Here is a 27,786-nt window from a genome sequence, read left to right as displayed (position 1 = left end):
CTTTATATCATCTGGTGTTGTCAATGATGGAAGAAGGAAATTCATTTTATTTTTAGGATCTGTGAATCGAAATAAATTTCATAGGATTGTTGTGAGTTGAACGCCAGAAAGTTGCAAGTACGCAATGTATGAATTTATGTGTGTAATGTAATTTTCGTTATATGTGTAATGCAACAAACAAATCATATTATGAATAATCATAGTAATGTACGAAAATTGGCCTTTAATGTAAATGCGTGATACTAAATGATGTACATGTGTAAGGATTGAATGTTTGGCGAAAGTTGAATCCACACCCTTTGGGTTTAGCAATCCGTGGGGCTAGGTTGTAGTACCGACTCACAAACGAAGCCATCGCCAATGGCAAGGAGTTAGGATCATTACCCTAGGGTTTAGCAATCCATAGGGTTGTGGCATATTACCAACACTTGCATAAAATTTCAATTTTTAATGTGTAGTTTGGATTTTATACAGGAAATAATGTACGAATATAGTCTTATAATGTACATGCCTAACATTATTAATGATTTTTAGTACATTATTCACTAGGAATGACTACATTAGTTATGTATTTTATGTACTTCATTCGTTTAGACAGTGAATGACTACATTATTTACTATTGAATAGTTATATTATTTATGAGTTTTGCGTACATTATTTATAAGTGAATGACTACATTAGTTATGCCTTGTATATACCTCTTCCAATTACTCTATTACAATGGTATATTACCATGTCATGGTGCTTTACATTATTCCCTATATATTATTATTCCCTATATGTACATTATCAACATACTTAATAAATAATTTACGTTTTACATTAAGTAATGTAATGTTGGGATCCTCACTGTCCACATTATTTGATATATAAATGTTACACTATTTAGATGTAAATGTACATTGTTTTAAAAAACTAAGTTACAAAGCATCCATCATTTTCCGTTTTCATCATGTTACAACAAACCAAAAAAAAAAGAAATCCAACACAATCGGACTTCTCACTGTCATCGAATTCGACTCGCGCCCTCTTTGTACCTATTCATAAACACTTACATTGATTAGCTAAAATGTTATATTTCTGATTACTACAGATTTACATTACCACCAATAACAAATAATAATGTAACACATCAGTGCGAAAGAATATAAATATTTGATGCCACAATATATAAATATTGGGTAAATAATGTAACATACAATAATGTAGCATATTAGTATGGATTAATGTAACTCAAACTAGCAAAACACATATTAATGTAACAGATAACAAGGAATAATTTAATATATGTTGCATCAATGGACTTCTGTAATCTATACCACACTTAAATTTTCAATTTTAAAGGTAAATAATGTACATCCGGGATTATATAATGTATCACTTCTCAGCAACACAATGAACACCTATGTTTCATACTGAAATAATGTACTAACACAACAACTTAATGTAGCATTTTTCAATGTTCTAACAGAACCCCTTAATGTAACACTTTAAAACCCCTTAATTACTAATAAAACCACTTAACTGAACAGAAAAAATGTACAATCACAGCAGCAATTAATATACAAATTTGGTCTAAAATAATGTACATATATAAATGAATAATGTAATAAAATATGATGTATCAGAATCCAGTAATGTACTAATTTATCTAAATGATGTAACAGAAAATGATCTTAAATCATGTAAAAATATGCATGCATAATGTAGCAATAGTTTATAAAGTAATGTACAGATCTGTATGGACAATGTACGAGCACAAATGTAAACAACAAAATCAATTACTTATCGACTGGCTAGCCTTCCTCCTCGAAGTGGCTTGTCAATAATATTAAAAAAAAATAATCCAGAAATTGGAATCGATAAAGAACATAAAACCAAAATATCAATAATGAACAGAAATATAAACAATTGGAATCGTTAATCACCAAAAACCAAAAAACCAAACAAGAAACCAAACAATTTCCCCCTAAACACAAACCTAGAATTGGAATTGATAATCAACATAAAACCAAATATCAGTAATGAACAGAAACATAAATAATTGGAATTAGTAATCACCAAAAACCAAAACAATGACTAACGAACATAAACCTATTTCATAAACCAAACAAATTATTTTCGAAAATTACCTGAAATCGAGAGTCTATTGTTCACTGATGCGAAAATCACTGAAATCGATCGTCTAATGCTGAAAAGTTTGTCATACGTTGGAATAATATACAATTTCTGTCTTGTTGATTGCAAAAAACGCCGAGTGATTTCAATTTCTGGTGAGCTTTTGCAGTGGCTAGGGTTTAGGAAGAGGATTGAATTGGGGGAAGAGAGAGTAAATGAAAGTTGAATTGACGGAGAGAAAGTGGGTTGTGAATCATTGCTGATAATTATACCGCTGAAATCTCGGACATTCAGTTTTGAAACTGCTATAGATAGATAAGAATATCAATTGCACATATCACATATCTTCATCATATTACACAATCAAACACATAATCAAATCATATAATTCAATTATTCACTTTATTTAAACACCTAACAAAGAAGCACATAAAATATATAAAATTAAAAGTGTGATTTATACACACCTGATCACGATGGATAAACTACTCAAAAGCTCGATCTCTGCTCTTCGTTTACCACTCTCATATATAATTCTTACTTCTAAACCCTAAATATTCTTCTTCTACTATTCCCTTTTTTTCTTCCTCCTAACTCTCGTTCTTTTAATATCTATATACCGTACCTTCCTCAAATTCCTCCTTTCCCATTCTTATGAATAAAGAATATATATTCTATAGTCCTAATATACATCAAATTGCAAAACTAGGTGACTCACTTCTATTTGTTATATATATTTCTAAGGAAAACACGCATAATAGAAGAACTAAAAACGTGTAATTTTTTTAAACACTTGAGCTACAAACTAATACATAAAAATACTCATTTGCTATACCACGTACGTATGCATATTTGTTTAATATGATAACCTTAGTCTATCCAAAACAAAATATATAACTATTTATATATGTAGAGTACGTATATGAATAGTACGGAGTACTATGTAATCCAATTTACACATGCACACTTTACAATACATGCATACACTTTTATATTAATTATTTAATGTATATAAAAGAAATTTATAGTTATATAGAATATATATTTATATTAAAAAAATTCTCGCATATTTGTTTAATATTATAACCTTAGTCTATCCAAAACAAAATATATAACTATTTATATATGTAGAGTACGTATATGAATAGTACTATGTAATCCAATTTACACATGCACACTTTACAATACATGCATACACTTTTATATTAATTATTTAATGTATATAAAAGAAATTTATAGTTATATAGAATATATATTTATATTAAAAAAATTCTCGTGTTCCGAAACTATCTACTTATTCGACTATAATATTGAGTCATCATAACAATAAATATATCCTCTACGACACACTTAATCTCTCTGTAGTAAAAATGACAATTTAATATGCAATAACAATATAATATGATAATATGCAAAATAATGCATGTTTCGGGTTAGGGATGTCACAATTCTTTCCCTCTTTAAGAATTTTGTCCTCAAAATTCATTTCTTTCTAACATCTTTATAATTCTCTCTGACTTACCATCTTTCTGATGGTGAAAAACATTACTCAAAATATAATCATGTCTCCATAGATAGTATGCGGACCTCTGCTAGACATAAAAGATAGAATACCATATAATCGTGCTGCATCTTTCGCGTACTTTTCAACTAAATAATATAACAAAGAAATCCAACATATAGGTAAGAAATGTGCTAAGTTGGTCAGTTTCTCTACAATCGTCCAAATAATATCATACGGCCCAATATAACGAGGACTCATCTTACTTTTTTTTGCTCGAATCGCATGACTCATTTCAGAGGTGAAACTCACAAAAAGACCATATCAAGACTAAGATAGTAAACCGCGGATCTCTGTCAATATATAAGATACTAGAATACCATATAAGCGTTCCTACAGATAATGATGCCAAATCTTCAAAGAAAAATAATGTCGCTAATAACAGATTTTGATCAAAATAAGAAACTCTCTGTACTTGCGATTGTTACGAGGCATAAGCAATAAACTTTCCATTAAGTCAAAAGATAACCAAATCCATGTTTCAGCGCATCACTATAAATAACATAATATCTTGTACCTGCGGAGATAACCGAAATGGGTGACATATTAAACCGATGCTTCCACTCATTAAAACTCTTGTGACATGCTTCACTTCATATAAAAGAATAATTATGTCGTACTAACTTTATTATCAATTGAATAATAATCGGAAAACATTTCCAGTTGAAAACCAGTTCAATCTTTTGTAGATCCAATTCTATTCCACGACCTGACACCACGTGTCCCAACAATACCACATGTTCTAGCAAAAACTCACATTTACTCAACCTTGCAACAATCTATTTATCTCACAGAACTTGTAATACTGATTGCAAGTGATTAACATGCTCCTCTGTACTTCGTGAATATAATAGTAAGTCAATAGAAATAATCACTAACGGATCCTGGAATAGTTGAGAGAATTTGTTCATCAATGCCATAAACAATTGTAGATGCAATAGTTTATTCGAAAGGCATAACCAAAACTCATCATGCTCGTACTGAGTTCAAAATGGTGTCTCTGCAATATTCTCTTTAGCTATCTTCAACTGATGAGATCTTGATCGAAAATCAGTACTCGAAAACAGTTGCATACCTTGAAATTGATCAAATAAGTCTTCTATTCTCGGTAATAGATATTTATTCTTCATTGTCACTCGATTCGACTTTCAATAGTATATAAAATGTCGTAGTGTATCATCTTTCTTCTACAAAAATAATATTGGTGCTCTTCAAGGTAAAACAATAAGTCATACATATCTCTGACAACTCTTGTAACTGTTTCTTCAACTCTTGAAACTCTAATGAAGACGGTTGATAAATATATATACAAATAAATGCAGTGCTCAATAGAGAAATATGTCTCCCGATAAGGTGAAAATCCAGATAAATTTGCACTTCTAATAAATCAAAAAGCCGATCTAGATAATATAAGAAAACCTGGAACAATATATTGATTACCGTAAAATATCACTCGATCTCATCTCGATGATTATATTACTGTTTCCTTTACTTGACAAGCTACCTTGGTTCGATGAAGTGAAAACCAATATATACCCATAATAATATAAAAAATGGTGTATGAACAAGAGAATCAATATCCGCTGGCAGCTCAATTGAATTAACTCGCAACACGTTCTCTAGAAAACCGTGTATATTGAAATAATGTCAGCTCATAATCAATAAAAACAGTTCCTTGATTAAAGACAAAACCTTCTCTGCTTCTTATCATAGTGCACTTCTTTGCATATATTTAACATTGAGTTCTCTAGAAAAATCGTCTGAACTAAATACCAGAATATCAGAGGTTGTATCATAGCTTGTGGGACTGTTTCCTACCAAGAGTAAGTATTGCTTCAAAGAAGAGATACTCTATAATCAAAACCTTCTTCTAACATATAACTCATCTGATTGAACACTAGTTCTATCACTTTTAACTATATCCCAACCTCAGTCAGATTAGTCCCATAAAATCAACAACTTCTTCTATTCCGAGCTCTTTAAATTTTCTACCTCTTTACCTCATCATTGGTCCATGTACTCTTTGTTCTAAAAGTCTGGGTAATCCCCATTTGATGCAACATGTATATGAAATGCACTCTATAATTAATGGACAATGTAGGGCGGCTAACCCTTCTCTCCTCGGTGACAAATGTTTATGATAATTCAAATGCATGTGCAACTTATAACTAATATGTATTGTATGATATTTATGAATGTCATGCCCCAGCGGGATTCTATCCCCTCTCTGATACCACCTAAACTTGTCACACCTCTACCCTTATGACTTATGCACATACTATAAATAAATTCAAAATTTAAAATAAATAATCCATGTGTCAACTACATAAAATCCACATATTAAATCAGGTACATATTTCAAAATATTCTAAACTGTAGTGGGACCCTCTCACCACTCTATATAATATACACTTATTTACATGCAAAAATGATGAGGAGGAGAAGGTTTACAAAATGTGTCAGCCGCCGACCCTGATAACATATGGAGTTCCTATGACTCACGTTGACCCAAAAGGTTCACTATTATCTTATTCCTGAAAAATATTAGTGGTTTATATGAGCCACAACTCAGTGTATATAAACCTTACCTTTAATTCCACATCCCAGATTTCAATATATTCTTTAACCAATATATATAACAATAACCAACAAATATTAGAAACAATTTCATGTACATATGCATATGCCACACTATTCAGTTTATTATTCTGTGACGAATCAAGCCTGACATCTGCCCGAGATTCCATTGTATCTGACCCGAAGTTCTCATTGCCATTGTACATATATATATATGACCCGAAGGTCCATTGCCATTGTATATATGACCCGTAGGTCTCATTGCCATTGTATACATATATATGACCCGTAGGTCTCATTGCCATTGTATACATATATATGACCCGAAGGTCCATTGCCATTGTATATATATGACCCGTAGGTCCATTGCCATTGATATTAGACCCAAGGCATGACTGTCACAGATCCTCTTTAATCCAATGATTCAAATAATTATAAAACCATGTAAACATATCAATTGCATCAATTACATATTTCTATCATATTTCATCAGATAATTTCAATACTATAGATAGATAAGAATATCAATTGCACATATCACATATCTTCATCATATTACACAATCAAACACATAATCAAATCATATAATTCAATTATTCACTTTATTTAAACACCTAACAAAGAAGCACATAAAATATATAAAATTAAAAGTGTGATTTATACACACCTGATCACGATGGATAAACTACTCAAAAGCTCGATCTCTTCTCTTCGTTTACCACTCTCATATATAGTTCTTACTTCTAAACTCTAAATATTCTTCTCCTACTATTCCCTTTTTTTTTTCTCCTAACTCTCGTTCTTTTAATATCTATATACCGTACCTTCCTCAAATTCCTCCTTTCCCATTCTTATGAAAAAAGAATATATATTCTATAGTCCTAATATACATCAAATTGCAAAACTAGGTGACTCACTTCTATTTGTTATATATATTTCTAAGGAAAACACGCATAATAGAAGAACTAAAAACGTGTAATTTTTTTAAACACTTGAGCTACAAACTAATACATAAAAATACTCATTTGCTATACCACGTACGTATGCATATTTGTTTAATATGATAACCTTAGTCTATCCAAAACAAAATATATAACTATTTATATATGTAGAGTACGTATATGAATAGTACGGAGTACTATGTAATCCAATTTACACATGCACACTTTACAATACATGCATACACTTTTATATTAATTATTTAATGTATATAAAAGAAATTTATAGTTATATAGAATATATATTTATCTATTAAAAAAGATTCTCGTGTTCCGAAACTATCTACTTATTTGAATATAATATTGAGTCATCATAACAATAAATATATCCTCTACGACACACTTAATCTCTCTGTAGTAAAAATGACAATTTAATATGCAATGACAATATAATATGATAATATGCAAAATAATGCATGTTTCGGGTTAGGGATGTCACAATTTTTAAATTAAGTTTACATGCTCAATTCAACAAGGATAAGAATAATCACCAAAGATAAGAACTAAAAAGCAAATGAAATCATAAAAGTTCAATTAAAGAGGTTCATGTTCAACAATCCTACTACAAATTAGGAGTAATCCCAAGCTCTAGCCACCCATGGTGGTCACAATAACAAAGAAACAAGCTAAAGATACCATGGGAGACAAGGCTTGGGTGCATGAAGCTTCAATCTTGCTCTTCTTCTTCAAATGTGGACTCCAAGCCTCTTTCTCTCTCTAAAAATTGCCTCCAGCTGCCAAAAGATCACTTGGAATTCGTGCCCTAGCTATTTAAATAGTTAGGGCTTAAAAAACAGGCCCAGAACCATTTTCCCGGTCGGGCGTTTCGTCTGACTCTCGCTCAGGTCGCGCGTTTTGAACGCCCGGTCGCGCGTTTTGCACTGCAATGCGCAGTCTTCGTAAAACAGTCATATCTTCTTCATCCGGACTCCGATTGAGGCCTGTGAGGTATCCATGTGAAGCTCTTTCGAAGGTGGAAGCAATACTAGACTTATAGAAGCATTTGAAATTGATATTGAAGGGCTGATTACTGTTCAGATTTGGACCATGTTTTCTTTCTCCACTCTCTCTTATAGTTTGGTCTTTTGTCCTACAATATATCAAAATGAGTCCATTTTTTACCTTAAATGGTGCGTTAAGATAATGCAACAAAGGAATACAATTTGATTCACATCAAATACCCCCAAACTTAAACCTTGTTTGTCCCGAGCAAGTCAATACAAAACACACTCTCTAGACCTCTATGATCATTCTTCTCACATCGCGCCGACCCACACAAGTCCTGATGGACCCCACATTCACTCGCAAGTAGGACTTTAGAACATGCAATGTGCACCAATCAACCGACCAACCACCTAAGAGCTTGTCACTCCACTACACCAATGTTTGCTCGGGTAGTGCCTAGAGAGTCTCAAACCGTCATAACTAGATATCAAAAGGAGTTCTTCCGGCTATTCTATTTTTTTAAGGTACTTAAGGTTTTTCCCCCAAACATAAACAAAACTTACCACTAACAAGTCATTGTGATGCACAAATCAAAGGACTTTGATAATTTGGTTGCAATGGGGCTTTTGGTCAAGGTGGGATTGTTAGAGTTTGTATACTAGAAATCACCTTTCGAGTGACTGAATACTGTTAAAACTCTTATTTTATTTTCCAAAGGAATAAACTGATTATTTTTGTCATAATGTTGTTATGCTTTACATTTAATGGATGTTTATTACATATTTAAATGTATAAGTAACTTAACAAAGTCTAAGTCTTTGTTTTAGTAGACCGGTTGTGGGCGTCGTTCACTTTAAGGTAACACGATCAGTTCTGAACAAAGAAAAAGAAGAATTTCACAACCTAGATAGGCCTAGACTACCTATCGTGAAAGGTTGCAATGTCAATCCGATTATTTCTAAGCCTTACCGAAATAAGATGACGTTGGTGTGGTATAGCACTGAATTGGATCTAACAGCGAGACATGTCTTTATGCTATCTACTGAAAGACGAGGTCTTGTAAATTATTGTTTCTTAATCAATGTACGTTAGCATTGAGCATATGGTATTGATTATGCACTACTTTGACTTAGCAAATGGTGCGGGTTTTTCGCAACCCAATAAGCCTGGTATATTGGGTAGTGGTGATTAATATCTAGCGGTGCTAGGATTGCTATTATGTTGAATCGTACGCGAGGCGAGTCTCGTTTGATAACATCCTCAAGAGGAGCTTGAAATAAGGTTTTATTATTCGGAACCTAGCTAGTTGGAGTTTGATTACTCTATGAATAATAAATAAGAATTTCTTGTTGAGTCCACTCTTGGAATAAATAAGATATTAATTAATTAAGTCCATAACAGACAATAATTAATTAATGGATGTTTCTATCTTAAGCGCGGGAAATAAATATCAAGTAATGGAAACTCGGAGTACTTATAATTTCGGATTTGGATGGGTAGTGCAATATTACTTCTGTAGTGGCTGCTCGTAATATTCCAATTATAAGCTTATATTAAATTGAGTTTAATTTAAATAGTAAAAAGCTAATTGGAGGAGCTTATATCCAAAATCTTCCATAGATCCCTGTCTGGGCCCAATATGTGACTTATTATAAATAGGAGAATAAAGGAGACAGAAAATACACATTATTTTCTTCCAAAAATTTCGACCCCCACTCTAGACTGTAAACTGATATCAGGTTGGTCTGATCTCACCAGTATACTAGAACTTAAATAAAGAAGACAGAAAACCAATCCCTCGAAGAAGAGGAAAAATCGCCCCTAGTCTAAGTAGAAGATCCGTGGTTTAGTACTAAAGATCTTCACGTGGAGAAGGCGCTAGCTATCTTCGATTCTTTGGAGAATCATCAAGGTAAAATAGCTAAACCGTAGAAAAGCATGTTTTAGGTTTTGATTAATTTAAAGCATGATTTATTTGAGTTATGAGTATGATACATGTGATAATTGCGCGAATAGAATTTTTCTAAATAATCTGCTAAATAAATCAGGATTATTATGTAATCGATTTATGTGAACGCTTCCGCTGCCAACCCCTTCAAGGATTATATTTGGCTAAGTGACTTACCACCAAGTTTATAGCACTAGCACATCCATTACACATCTCACATCTCAAATTCATTCGTCTTGAACTGATTACAATTTTAGACTTTGTTGAACAACCATCTGTTTGTTGTTTTGTGATAGCCAAACACACACACAACTCTAGACACATAACTAAGAACTTATGTAGACAACAAAATCTCATCTGCCTTTCTCTTTTGTCATTTGTAGTTTATTCACGGTCACAGTGTACACATGGACAGAAATAAGATATCATGGATGGAAAGTCTTTGGTAATGATATCATTGTAGTACGAATGTACGAGTTGCACTACATATAACACACCCCACTCCCTACCCTCTCTTTAGAGTGTTAGATTTTTTATTATTGATTTTGCTAAAGGTTCTATAGTGTGGAGATTTTAAAGAATTTTTAGCATTTTCTAGGACTTCCTTTATGGATGAGCAATTATCATGAATCACATTTCATCTAAGCCAAACCCTGTTGCATACAAAGCTTCAATACGTCTGCAGCTCAAGGAAAGCTCACTCATTATACACCATTCTTACAACATCCTGCAATGGTTACACTTAACAGTCAGCTGTATTAACAGAGGTTCTTATGAGAAAGGATTTTCTTAGCTTTGCCTTAGAGAGTACTGGAGCTATTTTTTTCTCTGGATTTCTTTATCCCTCTTTGCTTCCTTATAATCTATCACCAACTGAGATCAGCATATAGCTCATTCCTGAGTGTTTACTTGAAAACTGGCAATCAGTTGATCACTTTCTAGTGATAATCTAAAGTAGGTCCTATGTCAACACCACTTATAGTCAGCCATTAATAGAAACGTCTAATTTATTTCCGTCCAATGAGTCAATGACTATATTTTTTGGTGCTGTCTCCGATTGCATTTTCAATGCTATGTATCAAATGGTGATTGGTCAGCAGAACGTGAGGACCCTTATAAACTTTGGCCAGATAAGAACAATGTAGCAATATAGTCAATCTTGTGAGGGAGGTACTTCCTGTTAAATATAAAGTGAGGGTGAGTTTCGTTAATTTTGGCTATATCACTCATAGGGAGCAGCATGATTACCTATATTCCTTACTACGCAGCAGTACGCAAGCTTAAAATTGTGGCGCTTTTCTCTACCAAACTCATGACATGATTCTAAAACTAAGATGGCTAATCTCAGCCAGGAACAAGCCAAGAAATAAAAAAGATATTACACAAGTTTACTAACTAGTACTACAAGCTAAGAGCTACAACAGAATAAGGGTTACAATCTAGAACTATAGCTCAAACCAGATCCTCAACCGGATCAGAGCTTCCAAGTTTATACCGATTGTACATCCTGCACACTTAGTAACAAAGTTAGTAACCCAAGAAAGAGATCCTTTCGGATCTAACTCAGAAAATCCCAAAAGGATGAAAATCCCACTGATCAGGTTTTCGGTGCTGTGTTAATTTAAGGATGTATTCAACTAATCAGGATAAAAATCCCAACCTAGCTGAGTCGTTGGTACGACGACCGGAACCTGGTATCAAATAAATTTCCTCAATCCACTTCTACTGGCTAGTATAATGGAGGTAAGGGTCGAATCCCACAGAGATGGGCACGTTAAGATAATCGTGGTGATAGTTTGGAAGGGTTTGGTTAGCTACCACACTTTTGGGTTGAGACTTTACCTAAACAGAAATTAAAAGTGGTACTCTACTGACTAGTGGGCGTGACAATGATCGACATGTGACTGTGTACGTAAAAATAGGGGACACAGTGTCTCAGGGACATGTGGAAAGTAGGCAGTTACTAGATAAGGAAATATGGAATAGCAGAGGATATGTGGTGGCTGGGTGGCAACTCTGACAAGTCTGGAGGGTACAAACTTAATGTAAATGACAAAAGTAAAAAGCAGCTAAAAAGTAAAAGCGGTCCTAGAAAAAGTGGATTGTGATGTTTTCATCTTCAACAAGTATGCACAGAAAGTGGATCTAGAGCCTTGGATCGAACCATCCTTGGCAATAAAGACCTGAGGTTCTGTACTGCTAGGTATTCAATGGGTATCTCACATCTTGCTTATGCGGATGACATAGTTATTTTCACGCAGGCCAAGAGGGTCTCTATCCGGAGAGTCATGGGCTGCCTCAAACATTACATGGCAGTTTCTGGTCAGAAGATTAATAAGGGTAAGAGCAGCTTTTACATTGGGAAAAAACATGCTAGATGGGCAGCAGGGGTCACAGCAGAGGGAGGATTTCAGCAAGGTTCCTTGCCGTGTACCTATCTTGGGATTCCTATATTCAATGGTCGGAAGAAGACGAGTTTGTTTATGTTTCTTCGCGATAAGATTTCCCAAAGGATCCATTGTTGGAGTCACAAGTAGGGATGTCAATCGGGCCAGCCCAACGGGTTTCGGGCCAGCCCTATTCGGGCTCCGGGTTTATCGGATGCGGGCTTATCGGGCTCTAAATTTTCAGCCCTAACCCTAAACCTTCGGGTTTCGGGCTAGCCCAGCGAGCTAATCAAATTTAAAGCAAATAATTAACTATAACACTAATTTAAATTTTAATAATTCTATATCAATATTTTTATAATAAATCTGCTACATAAAAATATAATTAGCATAAATTAATCACTAATCAAGTAATAATATAGAATCAATTCATCACATATATTTAGCACAAAACTATAACATAATTAATAATTATACATTAACTAAAATGTCCAAAATATCATGAAGATGCAGTCAGTAACATATGTATAGTAATAAAGTAATTACTGACATATACTATTAAACAAAAAAAGGTTAGAATTTATTGACTATTTAAATTCTTTTTCTGTCTAAATAGCATAAAGCTATTATTGACTATTTAAATTCCTTTTATGTCTAAATAGCATAAAGCTGAAATAATGTCTAACCAAATAATGTATATAAGCCATCTCATGATTCCCATATTAATTTTGTTCAACAGTAAGCGATAGCTAAAAAATCTAAGATACTCCCATATTATATTCACATACACATAAATCATAATGTATATGCTATATAAGCCATCTCATGATTCTCATTTGCAGTAACTAAAAACCAAATACATGTATACATACTATGATACATCCATTATCCACCTACACATTATATTATTATATTATGTAAATAAATTGATAGTACATCTTATATTTACTGACATTGACAAACATAGCACAAAAAGTAATTTTTTTATTTTAAACAAATGTATACACTGATATACATATAGAATGATATGACTACTGAGCTAAACGCATAACAAATAGAAAAAAGAGAGGTGAAGAGAATAGTGAATAATGTGTGAAAGTGAAACAATAGAAACGGTGATTTAAATACTAATCAATTGGAAGTGGAAGAGTCAGAAGATCATTAAAACTCACACATTTAATTTTTAGAATTTTTATGCATAGCCCGATGGGCTGACCCGGCAGCCCAGCCCGCCTAGCCCGGCAGACCGATAGGGCTAGCCTAATTAGCCCGATTTCCTATCGGTTTATAGATTTTCGGCCCTAACCCTGTAAATTTACCGGTCTATTCGGGCTAGCCCATCGGGTTTGGGCTAAATTGACATCCCTAGTCACAAGCGTCTCTCTTTTGGAGGCCGACTCACTTTGGTTAGGAGTGTCCTTGAGGCAATCCCGGTTCATATATTTCAAGTGCTAGAGCCAACTAAAGGGGCGATCAGAATGCTGGAACAGGTCTTGGCTAGGTTTTTCTGGGGTTCATGTAACACAACATCGAAAACACACTGGATCAAATGGAAGGATATCTGTAGGCCTACTTTGGAAGACGGGCTGGGTCTAAGGAGTATGGCAATACAGTAGAGGCCTACAATTATAAGCTCTGGTGGAGATTTTCGTGAGGGGAAGTCCTTATGGGAAGAAAACATGTACATGAAGTATTGGTCGATTTCATCATCTTTAAACATCTACCGCTCAAGTAGGTTCAGCCCCACCTAGAGAAGAATGTTTAAGGCTGGGCTGAAGTGCCAAAGCTTGATCAGATGCCTGTTGGGGGATGGGAAGGTTAGCTTCTGGGAGGATTATTGGTTGAAGGAACAATCCATCATTTCTCTGATTTCTAGAGCTGGAGTTCCAGATTTTGTGAGGGTGGAGGATTTCTGGGCAGAATCTGGATGGAGGGAGGAGGTCCTTGTTGAATTGCTGAATGATTGGGGGGTCTCGAGAGAGGTGAGAGAGGCAATACTGCGAGTCCCGATCAAATCTGCAGAAAAGGATATTGCTCACTGGACTCTGACTCCTCAGGGTGAATATTCTGTGGCCTCGGCTTGGGATCTGATTTGACACAGAAGGGATATTTTAGAAGTATATGATTTTATCTGGGGCAAAAATATCAGCCCTTCAGTCTCGATTTTCCTATGGAGGCTTCTGGCAAACCGAGTTCCTGTGGATGCAAAAATCCAGTGGAGAGGGGTATCCCTTGCATCTAAATGGCGTTGTTGTATCTCTCCAAAAGAAGAAACAAGACTGCACCTCTTTGTGAATGGTGAGGCAGCTGTTGGGGTGTGGAGCTTCTTTTTAAAATGGTTCACGGAGGTTTCAGATTTTGTGCGCGAGGGCCACAACATAGAGGGCTGCTTGAAGTGGTGGCAGAGACACATGGCAAGTAAGCAGAAACATCATATTTGTATCTTAATCCCTTGTCTGATTTTGTGGTATATTTGGACTGAGAGGAATGGATGCGTTCATCGGGAAAAGAAGTTCAAGGTGGAGAGGGTTTGCAAGAGAATTGAATGGCAACTGAGAAACTTGGTGCTGGCCGGGCAGATTGGTCCAGATCAGTGGGGAGGATGTGATCCAAGAGTGGACTTTATGGTGGACCAGCCAAGACAATGTAGGCTGAGAAGAGTAGAGAGAGTTCAGTGGCGACCTCCGGACTGGCCATGGTTGAAAATTAACTCGGATGGTGCGTTTGTGGAAGCAACAGGTAAGGCTGGAAGGGGAGGAATATTGAGGAACCATTTGGGTGAGTCCCTGGAGGCTTTTATTATCCCAGTAAATGTGTCCTCGAGTTTAGAAGCAGAACTGGAAGCTGTGTTAGAAGGAATTGTAATGGCAAAGAAGCACGGTAATTACCTGTGGATAGAATCTGATGCGGAGGTGTTGTGTTTGCTTCTGAGTAAAGACCAATTCGGTCCAGCAGGGGTAAGGCACACTATGGCTAGGATTCGGTTGGAGTTAAGGGAGGTCCAGTGGAAAATTTCGCACATCCGTCGAGATGGCAATAAAGTGCCGGATTTCTTGGCTTCGTTGGGAAAAATCAGTAAGTCGTTGGTGAGATTTGAGGAGAATGAGATCCTCCCCCGAGCAAAAGCGTTGGCCAGACTTGATCAGCTGGGCATGCGTAGCTTTAGACTTAGATTTTGAGTTTCTTTGTCCGGTTTTGGTAATTTGTAATGTTTGCATTTTGGGCCTCCTACTTTTGGGGATTGGTCTTTGTATACCCTTTTGTTTAAAAGATATATATGGGATGAGGGACCTGCTCAACCCTCCACCGTGAAGATGTTCATTAAAAAAAAAAGTATGCACATAAATTATACTCCCTCCGTCCGCGAATAGGAGTCCCAGTTGAGTTGGGTACGGGTTTTAAGAAAAGTTTGAGTGTAATAATTTAAGTGTGTGATAGTGGAATGTGGGACCCATTTATATTATTATTTGCAATCAAAGTGGATTAAAATTAATTGCAGCTTCTAAATTAAGGGAAAAGTGGGGTCATTTTTTATACTCCCAAGATAAAATGTCTAACCGGGACTCCTAATGGCGGACGGATGAAAATGGCCAACCGGGACTCCTATTCGCGGACGGAGGGAGTATGAACAAAAACTCCATGGATAAACTTAGATTCACAACTTCAAACATAAGATCCATCAATTAAAAGCTTAAACTTGAAGATTAATGGCTAATAACTCCAGATTACTCCTACTAGCTAACATGCAAGGTGGTAACGACAGCGCAGAACAAGAAAATCATGTACGAAAGCTTAAACCGAAACATGAACTTGAAATTTCAGTTAACAAACCCAGATCTAGCCTACTAAAACAAAAGATGCGTAAACACTTTAGAAAATAAACGCGATAACTAGGTTTAACTTCTAGGCAGAATGAAGCAGATTCAAACCAAAGAGAAATGCGTAAAACAAACTTCATAACTAAAAACGTTTGGATCTTAACTAAATACTTCAAAAGGCAACAAGATTTAAGTTTGCAACAGATCCAACGAAGAAAACAAGTAAATATTAGACTAGAAAGCGACTAAAGATTGTTTTTGCCACTCTGGGCGATGAAACCGCTACTACTACGCATGAACTGGCTGGAACGGTGGATGATGATTCTCCGGTGGACGTCTAGGACTTCAGGTGACGATGGCTGTGGCGAGGAACGAGAAGCGGTGGACAATGCTGAAAGACTGATCCTTTCGAGAGAGAACTCTAGCTAAGTGAAGTGGCAAAATGAGAACTAAGAGCTCCTTTCTCTCTCTCCAAGTGGCTTCTTTTATAGGGAGGCTTGCCCTTACTTTTAGGGTAGACTTCCTTCGCGAAATGAATCTTTTGCCCCTTGTTTATGGTTGATCATCCCAGCAATCCTTCTTCTCTATCTCGAGCCTTTTCTCTGGCATGCATTCTGGTCAGTATTGCACCCTTCTAGCGCTCTTTTCACCTGAGTTGTCTGAACCGTCTCCTACTGACTTGGATCCCTTTATCCTACACACTTAAGCAACTTCTTTGTGGATAATATATGTAAATCACGACATACTGACCAGTAACCAAGGCTTAGAATACGACTTATCAAAAGTATAAACTATTTTCTTATTAGTTATTCCATAATAGTATTAACTTTCTAATTTTAAAAATTCTACTACGCTACTAATAACTAATAACGTGGGCTTTATTCTTCACTAATAATATTTCTATTATCATTTTTTTTATATCTTTTTTATTTTACCAATTATGCATTAATATCGATAACCAATCGAAATATTCGTAATTTTATTGATAACCTATCATATATTGAGAGAGGATTGAATTGCAACTGGACAGATTTTTTAATTGCATATTGATTCAAGTCTAAAACTTGACTTAAATGGGCTATAAATGCCATAGTCCATTCTTGCAGCCTAATATTTTCTAGAAATTGAGACTTTGTTGTTATACATTGCACATTTTAGTGGCATAGAATGATTAAGACGATATAACGTTTAACCTAGAAGATATTTTGTTCTATTGAATACATTTTCCAAAATATTTGATCCTAATTTCCTTGGACATGTTCGACATATTCTAAATCTAAACACGAGAGACTACATATCAACATAAGTTCATTTCTTCAAAATTTTTGTGAATATAGTAAGTCATTAGAATAACTTACGCTAAAATAAAATACTACTCCCTCCGTCCCGACTAAAATGATACTCCCTCCGTCCCAAGATAAGTGACCTACTTCTTTTGGGCACGGGATTTAAGGAATGATATTTAAATAAGTTAAAGTGGAGAGAGTAAAGTATGAGAGAGGGAAAAGTAGAGGAGAGAAGAGAGAATAAAGTAGGTGGAGAATAAAGTAAGAGAGATGACTTTTTGCTAAAAATGGAAATAGGTCACTTATAGCGGGACACCCCAAAAAGGAATACAAGTCACTTATCTTGAGACGGAGGGAGTACATTTCTTGGCCGGCACAATATTTTCGAAGTTATCGGTTAAAGTGTTTAATTGGAGAGGGAAAAGGTGGGTGTAAGTATTAAAATAAAGAGAGAAAGAAAGATGAATATTTTGAAATGAGTGAGAGAAAGTTGTTGGGTGTATTAATTGGAGATAGAAAGTTTTCAAAAAGGAAATGTGTCATCTTATTTGGGACAAATTAAAAAGAAAAACGTGTCATTTTAAGTGAGACGGAGAGAGTATTAATAGTTTTATTAAGTATTCCATCCATTCTTTGTTAATATAGACATTTCTTTTCGGCATGAAGATTAAGAATAGTGTGATAAGTGGACAGTAATAGAGATACTTTTTGTCAAAAATAGAAATGACTTAATTGTCTTGGAACTTCTCAAAATAGAAAAATGATTCAATTAGCATGGAACGGAGAGAGTTCTACTGTAAAGAGTAGTTTAAATTTCTATTTCTTTAAACGTTATATATCATACCGTTTGACGTTTGCTTTTCTTGTTTGAGTTTTATTTTTATGCTCTTATGTATATTACTGTGTTTACAAGAAAGATCATTACCTTTGTGAAATAAACAGAATTGAATTTGAGATTGTATCACATGTTAATCAGATCTATGTATGGATATTGGAATTCTGATTAAATAGAGAAAACAAATATACAAACAAATGCAAGATAAGATCTAAGATATGGCCATATGGGTACAATTCATCATTCATATCTTACTTGTTGATTAGTTCAAATAGTAAGATCCAAATTAATTGGTAGTGCTAGTTTTGACTTTTGTTAAATATTTTATCAATATTTATGTAGCTGTTTACTGCATGCAGTTATATTTTAAACTAGTTTATATTATAGCTTGCCTTTTCTAGATCTAACGTACGTTCTAATTTGGAATCACGACAATATTTAATTCAGTACTCTCTCCATCCCATAATGACACATTTAGAAAATGATATAGGATTTTAGAAGATAGTATTGTTTCATGTGTTAGGTGCAGAGAGATTAAATTAACGTGAGAGTAATTTTTTTTCGGAAAAAGAAATGTGACATTTTTTTATAGGATAAGCTAAAAAAAAGTGTAACATCTATTATAAGATGGAGGGAATACTATATTTATCAATTAAATATATATTGAATTAAGACTTTCCTCTCGCTACTTAATCTCGTTCGCTTCATATATTAATTTGCAAAAGAGCGCGCAAATTTATGCTAGCCGCGTTTTTTTTTAATAAAAATTTACTTTGATAAAACTTACTAAAATATTAAAGGGATATTGGTCTCTAATATCATGGAACTTTCAAAAAGTTTAATTTTTTCCACGAACTTTTAATTTGACAATTAATATCATAAAGTATTTATCGGAGTTTGTTATTTTTACCAATGAAAAACTTTCTATTATATTAATGGATTGAAGAACAATTTTGGAGGGTATACTTTAAGAAAACTATCCTAAAAGAGTGAAGAACTTGAAGCTTTCGAAATTGTTGTCGATAAATTAGGAAAAAAATCTGTATTATGGTATTATTTGCCATAATTTTTTTGTCTAGTGGAAAATAACAAATTCGGATAAATTTCGTTGGAAAAACTCGAAATTTTTAAAAGTTCCATACTACTGTGGACCAATATCCCAATATGAGAAGAGAAGTCCTAATGACTACAGCGTGGTGAAATAAAAAAAATAAACCCACGTTCTCTCCCTTAATGTGACCAATCGAATGATTACTCTAAAATCAACTATTAAAAGAGAAGTCCTAATGACTATAGCGTGGTGTAATAAAAAAAAAAAAAAACCACGTTATCTACATTAAATGTGAACAATCGAATGATTACTCTAAAATTAACTATAAATATCGATCAATTTTCTCCAATTTCAACCATACATAACCGTTTTTCTTTCAAATCAAAAAGAAAAAGAAAAATATTTTCGGCTATGAAGTTTTTCCTTTTGTGCTTCTCATGTATTATTTTGCTGGGAGGCATGACACCGGTCCATGCTTTGGTTCATCGGTTTGAAGTAAGTCCAACATCATTAACATTTGGAATTTATTTTTGTTTTTGTTTTTTTTTCTTGTAATGTTTAAATTTGTAGAAAACCCTATTTTGCAGGTGAGAAGATCAACACACACAAGGCTATGCACCACCAAAAGCATGCTAACGGTGAACAGACAGTTCCCGGGACCAACTATATATGCTCGAAGGGGAGATGTGGTCTTATTCGATATTATTAATCTCTCTGATCAAAATATAACCATCCATTGGTACGTAAAAATACATAGAAATGCTATTATATACTCCCTCTGTCCCAAGGAAGATGACATCTTCCTTGGACGACACAGGAACTTATGCAAATTAATTTTTTGTGTGAAGTGGAGAGGTAAAGTAAGAAAGATGGAATAAAGTAGAGGGAAAGGTGTTTCCGTTTTTAGTAATGGGTCATCTTGATTGGGACAAATCAAAAAGAAAAGTGGACCATCTTCAATGGAACGGAGGGAGTAGTACTATAAGAAAACCCTAGTTAGTTAATTAATTAATGGTTCGTAATTTCAGGCATGGAGTAAAAATGCCGAGATACCCATGGTCAGATGGCACCAACCTCGTGACGATGTGTCCTATCACTCCCGGCAACAAGTTTAGACAACGGATGATTCTCTCCGACGAAGAAGGCACTTTATTTTGGCACGCTCACAGTGACTGGTCTCGGGCTACTGTGTATGGCGCCATCATCGTCCTTCCGCCCACCACGGAAAGTTATCCTTTCCCCAAGCCTCATGCTCAAATTCCCATTTTACTAGGTGTGTCATAATGTGACATTTGTTGTCAGATTTATAGACCAAATTTGAGTGTATGTACGTCCTGAGAAGCTAGTTTTTTGGGATGTGCAGGAGAGTGGTGGAATGCCGAGATTCAAAACGTCTATCATAACTTTATTGCTGCGGGGCGCGATCCCCAGATTTGTGATGCTTTCCTCATGAATGGTCAACCTGGGGATCTGTATCCATGTTCAACACAAGGTGGATTAATAAATCAATTGGTGTGATGTGTATAGACTAAATGAACTCTCTTTCTTAACATGCTAGTCTTTTGACCTGCAGATACATTTAGGTTGAAAGTCGAGCCAGGCAAGACCTACCTATTCAGATTGGTGAGTGCAATGATGAACTACATCATGTTCTTCAAGATCGCCGGCCACAACGTCACCGTGGTCGGAACAGACGGCTCCTACACGAAGCCGTTGAACACCCACTACATCGCAATCGCCCCCGGCCAGACCATCGATTTCCTCCTCGAAACCAACCAGCCGCCGAGCCACTACTACATGGCTTCCAGAGTATACGCCTCGGGCGCTGACTACGTCCCGACAACCGGAATCCTCGAGTACGTGGGGAACTACACCCCGCCGCGGTCGCCGCTGTTCCCCTCTTTCCCGGAAATCGATGGCTATGTGACGTCGATCTATTTCAGCAACAAGCTCCGAAGCCTAGCCAACGATAAACACCCCATTGATGTCCCAATCAACATCACAGAAAATCTCTTCTTCGTCCTCTCCATCAACCTGTGGCCGTGTCCGACGAATTCGTCGTGCTTGGAAGACGACAGGCTCCAGGCAAGTATAAACAACATCTCGATGATAATGCCGCAAACAAGCATTCTAGAAGCTTACTACAAAGGGATCAAGGGGGTTTTCACGCCGGATTTCCCAGATCGACCGGAAAGAGTGTTCAATTATACACAAGTTAGTTTGGAGAGGAATGAGTCGCATCCGCATTATGCGACTGCTGTGTATATGTTGGATTATAATGCTAGCGTTGAAATCGTGTTTCAAGGAACTATTCTCGGGGAGGGAATCGATCATCCCATCCATTTACATGGCTACAACTTCTACGTCCTCGGCTCTGGATTGGGGAACTTCGATGGTGCCCAGGATCGCCCTAACTTGAACCTCATTGACCCGCCGTTTATGGACACTACGGTAGTTCCGAAAAACGGATGGACCGTTATAAGATTTAAGGCGAGCAATCCAGGTATGTTGTTCGTTATTATTTGTCTCATTTCACTTTTTAGTTTTAACTATATAAGTGTATTAACTTATTTCACAAAATATGTCTTTCGAAAAAAATCACCACAAAATAAAATTGGCTATTTTAACGAATAGAAATAGTGTCTATAGTTATGGAGTATATAAAAATGAGACTTATGTTTCCCCGCTTACCTTGGTTCAAAATTCTTAAAACCCAAACAGTAAGAGTAGTAAAGTTGCTAATGTTTTATTTTGCAGGAGTTTGGTACATGCACTGCCATTTCGAGCGTCATCAAACTTGGGGTATGAAGATGGTGTTCATTGTCAAAGATGGTGATCGCCCCAACGAGAAGATGCTACCACCGCCGCCGGATATGCCGCGTTGTGACACGCCTCCTCTACAACTATTATTTAGGGTTTGAATGTTTTTATATGTGCAATTTGTTGCTTAGAGTTTCAATAATCTTGTAATTTCTGAACTCGTTGTAAAACGATTGATATTTGTTGGGTAGCATCCCATTATCGAAATAGTTTTGTTCTTTTGCTACATATGATCCACATTAATCAGAATGATGGTAGATAAGTAGATTAAACTATTCAAATTATTCAGTTCTAAAAAATATTTCAATGAGAAGCTAGCTTCCGCAGCCCACGCCGCCGGATATGCTTGTCTCACCTAATTAATTCTCTTCTATTATTATTATATACACATACATAGTAGGAGTAATATTTAATGTTTGCAGTGTTTATATTGTTTAATCATTACTCTAATTACCAATGGCGTTATCATTATAGTCAAACTCTAGTGTTTGATGACAATGGAAGATTTTTGTATGGGCCCTTGAAAAGGCGCCTTAGTTAATTTATCGGGGCTACATCACCCGATACATTTCTGATCTTGAAAATTGTGTCCACAAAATGCAACTCCCTACCACTATACCATTATTGCCCCTACCTTCAATTTTCTCGCCGGATTATCGCCGAGCGATCGCCGGCCACTGTGGCGACGCTCGGCGATGTCGGCGATAATTAAAATTTTTTTTTTTTTTTTTTTTTTTGAACCCAACGGCTATTTTACATTCCACCCCTATAAATATTTCCTCCACTTCCTCCATTCATCACCCACAATCTTCATTCTCTCCATTTTCAATCTCTTCTCCCAATCTTCAATTTTCATCAAAATTATGAGCTTTTGGAAGAAAAGTTCCCGATCGGGTAAGGATAAGGGTAAGGGGAAAGAGTCGAGTTCACAAATTCCCAACACGGATGAAGCAAACGAGCAGTGGATGCAGTCGTTGTTGGCGATGGGTTCTCCTCCCGGCCAACTTCCATACGGGGGTCCGTCTCCTTTGCAGACTCCTCCGGCGCGGAGACTTTCTCCGTACTTCAACTCTGCGACGGCAGAATGCCCTTTCCGGCCGACGATGTGTATCGGCCCCGGTTCGACACCCCGGATCAACCCCAGCGCGACCAAGAATCTCGAAGCCGCGACACCGAGCGCGGAGGACTTCGAGGTGGAAGAAACGCCCACCGAGCCGCCTTCTAGGAGCGGGAGGGGAAGAGCGCCGCGTCGTCGGGTCGCGACTGGAGTACGGGTTCCGATGAGAAGGCCGGAGCGGGTAAGGACCTACTTACACTCTGCCGTAAGAGTCCGAGCTGATAACCTCGATCTAGCTGGGCGGACACCACGATCACGGGACGCGGAGCGCAGCAACTACCGGACTGAGATCATATTCTCGGGAGCGGATTGCCGCGAAGTACAGGAGCTACAAGACTACGCTGCCTCGATGAAGGACCATGGCGGCGAGGCGATCCGTCGGCATTGGGAGCGCCTCATGAGGGACTGCGGGCACTTCAACGGTATTTATTCTAACTTGATGACTCACATGACGAGTGGCGGAACGAGCACATGGTCCGAGATGAGGCCATCCGGATGTATAGTAGCCAGTACTTGTCGCTGCACGGGAAATCGGTGCGCTCGCGACTTAGCGTTTCGGAGAGCGAGGGGAGCGCGGCCCACATCGACTTGAGTGGGGATGGTCCGCACGAGCGCCCGGAGGGAGTGAAGAAGGCGAAGGGGAGGCGGAAGGGGAAGGGCGCAACGTCGGAAGTCGCGTCGGAATCCGTCATCGACTTAGAAAAAGCCACTTATTCGAGCAATGTCGCCAATCTGACCCAGATGTACACGCTGTACTTCACCGGCGGCGGGACCCCTGAAGAAAAGGCGGCCCTCTGGAAATGCATCCAACACCTGCAGAGTACGCTGGGGCTCGATCCCGACGCCCCTCCGGCCCCTCCGTCTTAGATTTTTTTTTTAAATCTTTGTTTATTTGCGTTTTTTATTTGTAGTTTTTTTTTCTCGTTGTATTATATTTTCCAATGATTAATACAACGATGAATTGTTCATTATTAGTCTATTTATTAAATACATTTGTAGGGAAAATTAAATAATATAAAAAATAATGATGTAAAAATGAAATGTTGAGTTAGGGAGAAATAAGGGAGAAATAAGGGAGAAACCAATGTAGCACTTGGCTAAAAACTGGGGATAAATTTTGGCGTTATCATTATAGTCAAACTCTAGTGTTTGATGACAATGGAAGATTTTTGTATGGGCCCTTGAAAAGGCGCCTTAGTTAATTTATCGGGGCTACATCACCCGATACATTTCTGATCTTGAAAATTGTGTCCACAAAATGCAACTCCCTACCACTATACCATTATTGCCCCTACCTTCAATTTACTCATTTGCTGCTCATTCTTATTATTGCCCCTACCTTCAATTTACTCATTTGCTGCTCATTCTTTAGGATCCTCCCACGATGCTTTGATATCAAAGGTAGGAGAAAACATCTTAAAGAAGACGACTGTCTTCAAATTCGTATCAGATGCTAAAATCTTTCCAATTCGCCGATATATTAGCAATTGGGTTAGGGTGTTTTTTTGGTAAAAATAACAAGTGTAAAGATTATGTGTATTGTATGCCTTTGGCAAAGTAAATTACGATCCCTCAACAGAAGCTTCATGTCTTTGCACCTTTCACCGTAGCTTCTTTGCAGCGGGAGATGAAAAAAAGGAATGGTGGCTCATAGACAAAATTGTACAGTCCCAAGTCCCAACCTAAAAATTTGGGTATAAATGGCAATTTACCAATTGATTTAGGGGTAGAAATGTCAATTGCATTTAGTACTCTATCAAAAAACTCCGTGTCAAGATTAGAAAAACTTCTCGTCAGCAATTCTCAGATGTATCAAACAAAAACATAACCATCCATTTTCATTCAATTTCTTAGTCAAAATCTAATTTAGTTTCTTAACATACTTTGACCGATATTTTCCTCACGGGAGTATCAAACTATTACTCCTACTATGTATGTGTATATAATAATAATAGAAGAGAATGAATTAGGTGAGACAAGCATATCCGGCGGCGTGGGCTACGGAAGCTAGCTTCTCATTCAAATATTTTTTAGAATTGAATAATTTGAATAGTTTAATCTATTTATCTACCATCATTCTGATTAATGTGGATCATATGTAGCAAAAGAACAAAATTAGAAAAGTTTGTTTACTTCGTGTTAATAATTTAAAATTTTTAAGTCTAACGCGCTTCATTAGTGAGATATGTCAAAGATACGATTTTGGCTGTATATGAGTAATTTACATAAATAAAAAAAGTGCTGTAAGTAGGTTTTTGGACGGTTGAGATTTGAGAATCTGAGATTGGATATTATTATTGCGGTATCTCATAAAAAAAATAGTACTATTCTCTAAACAAATATTACTACTTAATTTTATTTGAGGCATATTTACACTATTTATAGATATTTGTCCTTTTTTTTTGTTTTAAAAGTTATTTTTATCAGTCTATGTATATATAATATTCTCTCATCTTTAAATTAATAATTTAAAAACTTAATTAACCGTGAAGTATAATTATTTATGAGAAATAAATTAAATAAATGAGAGAAAAAAATAGATATACGAGAGAGAGATCAATATATATAGATACATTGACAAAAATAATTCTTCAAGCAAAAAGTGAACAGCAAAAAGAAAAGTATTTTAAACGAAATTAAATCTTTGTTCATAAACATATCTTACATAGAATATCGCAAATATGTAACCTCAATTTACCATATACTGATTTCTCGGTTCATTGTCCATATACTCCCTCCGTTTGTTATATGTTATTAAATGTCTCATTTTTTCTTTATAGTTTATTTGTCAATAAATATCGCATTTCACTTTTACTATATTTAAGCAAGTAGACCACACATTCTACTAACTCACTATACATAAATTTTATTTTAAAATCAATATATAAAAGTATGACTCATCATATTTTACTAAAAAATAATTTCAGCTTTCTTTTATAAAATCAATAATTTCTTAAAACTTGATTTGGTCTCAAATTGAAAATTTACCAGTGGATGGAGGGAGCATTATGATGGGTATCAAACTATCAATCATCACTTAATACATTTGGCCACTTGATTGGCATCGTTAACATCATTAATTGATCCACGATAAAGTATTATTGATTTCTGGAAAATAAAATGCTTAAAAAGGACATTCTATTTGAATTTTTAAATCATTTCTCGTTAGTTTAGTTTCCAATTATTCATGATGCTTGTTTCGTGGAACTAAAAAAAAATCATCATACTAGGTTGTGCGTCCGTGCCTCTTGTAATAAAATATAGGTTGTCTAAAAGTAAGAAAAATACTCCCTCCGTCCCATTGAAGATGACACACTTTCCTTTTTAGTTTGTCCCAACCAAGATGACTCATTACTTAAAATAGAAACACTTTTATCTCTACTTTATTCCCTCTCTCTTACTTTACTCTCTCCTCTTAATACACAAAATACAATTGCATAAAATCCCGTGCCGTCCAAGAAAGGAGCCATCTTCCTTGGGACGGAGGGAGTATGCGATTTCTTTTATGACAGATCTAGATACGTAGCTAGAAAATCAGCTATGCTTTTTATATGATTGGATTCATGGTATCCCCAAGATTTTATATTTGACCTTGCTAACTTCTAACTAGCTAAAATCCCTTCAACTCTATATGAGTTAGATAAGAAAATAGAAATTCAAGTGCACAAAAGTAAAAATAAATAATTTAAACTGAGGGAATATTGATATTGTGTACAATCGAGTCAGATGGGTGGCCGGTGGAAGACTGTTGTGGCAACACGGCCATAACCAAACAAGGACGTTTGGAAGGAGATTTTCAATAGGGAAGAATGCGGTAATATATATGAAGGTACAAAAAGTTGTACTAGTATTCATTAAGCATATCAAATCATATCATATCATAAAATATAGGGACGTAACTCATTTTAAAATTCAAGGGTGGAGATTTAGTCTTGATTTTGGATTAGAGTGCTATAAGCATTAGAATAGGACCCAAATATATAACAAAATTAAGATTAAACAATATCTTCTAGATCATTATTGTATAGAAATATATAACAAAATTAAGATTAAACAATATCTTCTAGATCCATACATAAAATTAAATGAAGTGGAATAAATATTCATATGAGATTCCTCAGCTCGTTAAATAAATGTTCGAGTTTTAACCTTGAATCTAGTTAGTTCATTAGCTCGTACGTGAACAATATTGTAAAATGAACAGATATAATGTTTAATGAACACACATGAAAGTACAAACCTACCTCACTGTGACGTACTCCCTCCGTTCCGCAATAATAGAGTCATTTTGTCATTTTGATACGTTCTATAATAATAGAGTCAT

The 27,786-nt window shown here is 35.7% G+C and overlaps 1 protein-coding gene across 1 annotated transcript; it reads left to right on the top strand.

The window, feature by feature from the left end:
* The first annotated feature begins 19,879 nt into the window (after window positions 1–19,879).
* Window positions 19,880–22,571, top strand: LOC125193127 (laccase-14-like). The gene is made up of 6 exons (XM_048090870.1): window positions 19,880–20,020; window positions 20,113–20,264; window positions 20,554–20,798; window positions 20,889–21,017; window positions 21,099–22,028; window positions 22,283–22,571. The coding sequence occupies exons 1-6, from the start codon at window positions 19,937–19,939 to the stop codon at window positions 22,444–22,446; spliced, it is 1,704 nt and encodes a 567-aa protein (XP_047946827.1). The 5' UTR covers window positions 19,880–19,936; the 3' UTR covers window positions 22,447–22,571.
* Window positions 22,572–27,786: the final 5,215 nt, after the last annotated feature.

This window comes from Salvia hispanica, chromosome 6 (assembly GCF_023119035.1).
Source record: "Salvia hispanica cultivar TCC Black 2014 chromosome 6, UniMelb_Shisp_WGS_1.0, whole genome shotgun sequence".
NCBI classification, from domain to species: Eukaryota; Viridiplantae; Streptophyta; class Magnoliopsida; order Lamiales; family Lamiaceae; genus Salvia; species Salvia hispanica.
This window is presented reverse-complemented; position numbering and strand designations above follow the sequence as displayed.

What these genes read in the sequence shown, in the direction of transcription:
- LOC125193127 (XM_048090870.1), top strand. Translation starts at nt 19,937, where the DNA reads ATGAAGTTTTTCCTTTTGTGCTTCTCATGTATTATTTTGCTGGGAGGC. An exon ending in TCAAATTCCCATTTTACTAG is followed by an intron (nt 20,799 to 20,888) that starts GTGTGTCATAAT and finishes TGGGATGTGCAG; the next exon opens with GAGAGTGGTGGAATGCCGAG. An exon ending in GTATCCATGTTCAACACAAG is followed by an intron (nt 21,018 to 21,098) that starts GTGGATTAATAA and finishes TTTGACCTGCAG; the next exon opens with ATACATTTAGGTTGAAAGTC.